The 4,387-nt window shown below is 48.9% G+C and overlaps 1 protein-coding gene across 2 annotated transcripts in view; it reads left to right on the forward strand.

Moving 5' to 3' along the window:
- Rest (RE1 silencing transcription factor) overlaps positions 1-4,381 on the forward strand; it is an 18,647-nt gene extending 14,266 nt beyond the window's left edge. The window contains exon 4 of one of the 2 annotated variants that reach the window (XM_021162603.2): positions 1,742-4,381. In XM_021162603.2, coding sequence (XP_021018262.1) covers positions 1,742-3,999 — 2,258 coding nt within the window. In that variant the 3' untranslated portion in view covers positions 4,000-4,381. The remainder of the gene's footprint in view (positions 1-1,741) is intronic. The other variant, XM_029477901.1, reaches the window with a different exon arrangement.
- Positions 4,382-4,387: the final 6 nt, after the last annotated feature.

The raw sequence follows: 4,387 nt of genomic DNA on the forward strand, positions 1-4,387 counted from the left end.
TTTTTTTTTTTTAAAGAACTATGCTCAAGAGTGTTGGCATTACAGGTGTGTGCCACCATGCTGGGTTTCACATGGGCCTGAGGATTGGATCCAAGGCTGGAGACAGTCTGAGGCTGGCTTCTTTTAATGTACCTGAAAGTGACCTTGAACCCCTTCCCCCCAGACTGACTGTTAGTGTGATAGACAGGGACCACCAGGCCTGCCTGCCCTGTCGTTTTGCCCAGACTTTTTCAGTGCTCGTTGCACGCCTGCTTTGTTAGCCTGTTCACAGTAATCAGATGGCTGCTTTCTCAAGGCCTCAGGAGAAGCAGATGCAGAGCTCATTTGCTTTTCCTGACAGGTTTTTTTAAACTGTAGAAATGGCCACGAGTCTGTCTATATGTTTAGTGAATGTTTGTTCCCATTTAGAGCTTTGCTGCCAAGGACATTGTCCACACCTTTCTGCAGACTTGAGTCAAGCCCAGGCCCCGAGCTTGCCAGGCCAGTGCTTCCCCAGACTTACATTCTTAGGCCTTTCTCCCTCTCCACATTTTGAGATAGGTTCTTGCTATGTATGGTGCCTATAGTGACCTCAAATACAGTGGTCCTCCTGCCTCAGCATCTTGAGTAGTAGGGATTACAGGGATTACAAATACCTTGCCGAGCTGAAACTCTTAATTTAACAGGGCAAGAACTTGTTCCGTGTACCTGCTTACCTAACTGATGCCCCGGGTAGGCCTTGAGGGGGAGTTGGGATTCTGTCAACGGACATTTCTAATGGTGGAATCTGTACTACTGTCAGTTAAACTTTATGTCTAATTTTGCTTATGGAAAACTCAGATAATAATAAATGAGGATGTTTGAAAGATTAATTTTCATAAATGTCGATTTCCATTTCTCTACTATGCTTTCCATTGGACCGGTGGGGTATGGATACCAATTGGTAATATTTACTAGAGTGTGATCTAGCTGGGTATGTATTCAGGTAGAACTTTTTTAATGCTTTTAATTTTGGGTGGGTGGGGCCTGGTTTTGTGCCTGTGCCTGTGACTGTCTGCTTGTGTTACACACCGTATCTATTTGTATACCACCACTCAAAGTTAGTTTCTTTGCCCTTTTTTATAGAGAAGTTGAGATAGGAAAAATTACTTTTTCTAGTTGACTTCAGCCTTATTTATGCTTAAAAATAGTCACTGCCATTAGAGAACCTTGCTGAGGTTGCTCGACTCTCACCCTCGGGTGATGGGTGAAGGTTAAACTGACTCCTCTAGCTGAGGCAGAGCCTTTAAGAAAGCTTAGACCTCTAGCCTGTGACTGAAGCTCCACTCCTGGGGTCACCTTACGGCTGTGAGTGTTCTCTTGTCTTACATTCTCCTTTTGGTTAAGAGAATTCTAGAGGGGGAGGAACAAAACAGTCAAAGCATTTTTGTCTTACAGTGGCTTTGTCCCCCACTCAGCGTCACAGGCTCTTGACTGTGCCAGCGGTTCCTGCTTCCCCTGGAGCCTGGTCTGAAGTAGACCCGGAGGGCTGACTCTCTAAACTGTTTTGAAGATCATGTTGATTACTCCTCCAATTGATTTTGAAAATCAACCTTCCATCCCAGTTAGGGAAAAGTTATACAAATAAATATGGAAAATACAAGGTGCATGATCAAGTCGTTCCAATAAATGCTCTTTGTGCTTATTTGACATTTATAGCTCCTAAGGATATTTTAATGTTGACTTGTGCCTTTTATCTCTGACTTCTCTTCTTTACCTTTAGGTGAAAAGCCATTTAAATGTGATCAGTGCAATTACGTGGCCTCTAATCAGCATGAAGTGACCCGACATGCAAGACAGGTTCACAACGGGCCTAAACCTCTTAATTGCCCTCACTGTGACTACAAAACAGCAGATAGAAGCAACTTCAAAAAGCACGTGGAGCTGCATGTTAACCCACGGCAGTTCAACTGCCCCGTGTGTAACTACGCGGCTTCTAAGAAGTGTAATTTACAGTACCATTTCAAATCTAAGCATCCCACCTGTCCCAGCAAAACAATGGATGTCTCCAAAGTGAAGCTAAAGAAAACCAAAAAGAGAGAGGCTGACCTGCTTAATAACGCTGTCAGCAACGAGAAGATGGAGACTGAGCAAACAAAAACAAAGGGGGATGTGTCTGGGAAGAAGAACGAGAAACCTGTAAAAGCTGTGGGAAAAGATATTTCAAAAGAAAAGAAGCCTGGTAGCAGTGTCTCAGTGGTCCAGGTAACTACCAGGACTCGGAAGTCAGCGGCGGCAGAGACTAAAGCAGCAGAGGTGAAACACACAGACGGACAAACAGGAAACAATCCAGAAAAGCCCTGTAAAGCCAAGAAAAACAAAAGAAAGAAGGACGCTGAGGCCCATCCCTCCAACGTGAACGAGGGACCAGTGACAAAAAAGAAAAAGAAGTCCGAGAGCAAATCCAAAACCAGTACAGACGCGCCAAAGGGCGGCGGCAGAGCGGAGGAGAGGCGAGGGGACAAGAAGCAAAGCGCTTCCGTTAAGAAAGGCGCAAAGAAGACGCCGCCCAAGACCAAGACAAGTAAAAAAGGTGGCAAACTTGCTCCAAAGGGGATGGGGCAGACAGAACCTTCTTCTGGGGCATTGGCTCAAGTGGGGGTGTCTCCAGACCCCGCCCTCACTCAGGCGGAGGTCACCGGGTCAGGATCTTCTCAGATGGAGCTTCCTTCACCCATGGATATTGCTGAGTCAGAGCCCGCCCAGACGGAGGTTTCCCTGACAGGGCCACCTCCGGTGGAGCCTGCTCAAATGGAGCCATCGCCGCCTGCGAAACCTCCCCAGGTAGAAGCACCCACCTACCCCCAGCCTCCCCAGAGGGAGCCTGCCCCTCCCACGGAGCCTGCTGAGATGGAACCTTCCCCTCCCGAGGAGCCTTCCCAGAAGGAACCACCTCCCAGTATGGAGCCTCCCCGTCCTGAGGAGCTGCCTCAGGCGGAACCACCTCCTATGGAGGATTGTCAGAAGGAGCTGCCTTCTCCCGAGGAGCCCGCTCAGACCGAGGAGCCCGCTCAGACTGAGGTTGCTCAGCCGGCTCCTACGCAGGTGGGGTCTGTTCAGGAGGAGCCCCCTCCTGTCTCACCTGAGCCGCCTCAGGTGAAGCCAACCAAAAGGTCATCTCCCCGGAAAGACAGTGCAGAGAAGGAGCTGAGCCTGCTGAGTGAGATGGCACGGCAGGAGCAGGTCCTCATGGGGGTTGGCTTGGTGCCTGTTAGAGACAGCAAGCTTCTGAAGGGAAGCAAGAGCGTCCAGGACTCCCCAGCCCCACCGTCACCACCACCAAAGGGAAACTCGAGGGAAGAGACACCCAAGGACCAAGAAATGGTCTCCGATGGGGAAGGAACTAAAGTATTCCCTCTCAAAGGAGGACCAGAGGAAGCCGGAGAGAGTCCAGCTGAGTTGGCTGCTCTCAAGGAGTCTGCCAGTGTTTCATCCTCGGAACAAAACTCAGCCATGCCAGAGGGTAGAGCATCACACAGCAAGTGTCAGACTGGCTCCTCTGGGCTTTGTGACGTGGACGTGGACACTGAGCAGAAGACAGACAGTGTCCCCATGAAAGACTCCACAGCAGAGCCAGTGTCCCCTCCTACCCCAACAGTGGACCGTGAAGCAGGGTCACCAGCTGTAGTGGCCTCCCCTCCTATCACGTTGGCTGAAAACGAGTCTCAGGAAATTGATGAAGATGAAGGCATCCACAGCCATGATGGAAGTGACCTGAGCGACAACATGTCCGAGGGGAGTGACGACTCAGGACTGCACGGGGCTCGGCCGACACCACCAGAAGCTACGTCAAAAAATGGAAAGGCAGGGTTGGCTGGTAAAGTGACTGAGGGAGAGTTTGTGTGTATTTTCTGTGATCGTTCTTTTAGAAAGGAAAAAGATTATAGCAAACACCTCAATCGCCATTTGGTGAATGTGTACTTCCTGGAAGAAGCAGCTGAAGAGCAGGAGGAGCGGGAGGAGCCGGAGGAGCGGGAGTAGCGGGAGTAGCTGAGCCTCGGCAGAAGCATCGTGCAGACTTTGTGAGCATGCAATTTTAATTTGACTGTAGACAAACGCAAGCTTGCTTTAATTAGTCTCCAGCGCTGAGTTTTCAGTAACATTCTTTTTCTTAGGACTGTACATCTGTTTAGTGCTTGTTGCATAAATCTTAGCAAATCCTAGGGAGTTAATGTAAGAGGACAGATACATAGCTAGCTCGTGCAGGCAGGTGCAAGGAGAAGGGTAGGATGGTGGAACACACCACTTGCCTTGCCTGCCTACAACCTGTTGGGTTTTCTCTTTTCACGNTAGTTCCTAATTTTTAGTTCCTTGTTTAGATCGATACAAATTGGCTTAGTAAATTACTTGAAGAATTTGCCTGCTTTAT

This window comes from Mus caroli, chromosome 5, assembly GCF_900094665.2.
Source record: "Mus caroli chromosome 5, CAROLI_EIJ_v1.1, whole genome shotgun sequence".
Taxonomy (NCBI): domain Eukaryota; kingdom Metazoa; phylum Chordata; class Mammalia; order Rodentia; family Muridae; genus Mus; species Mus caroli.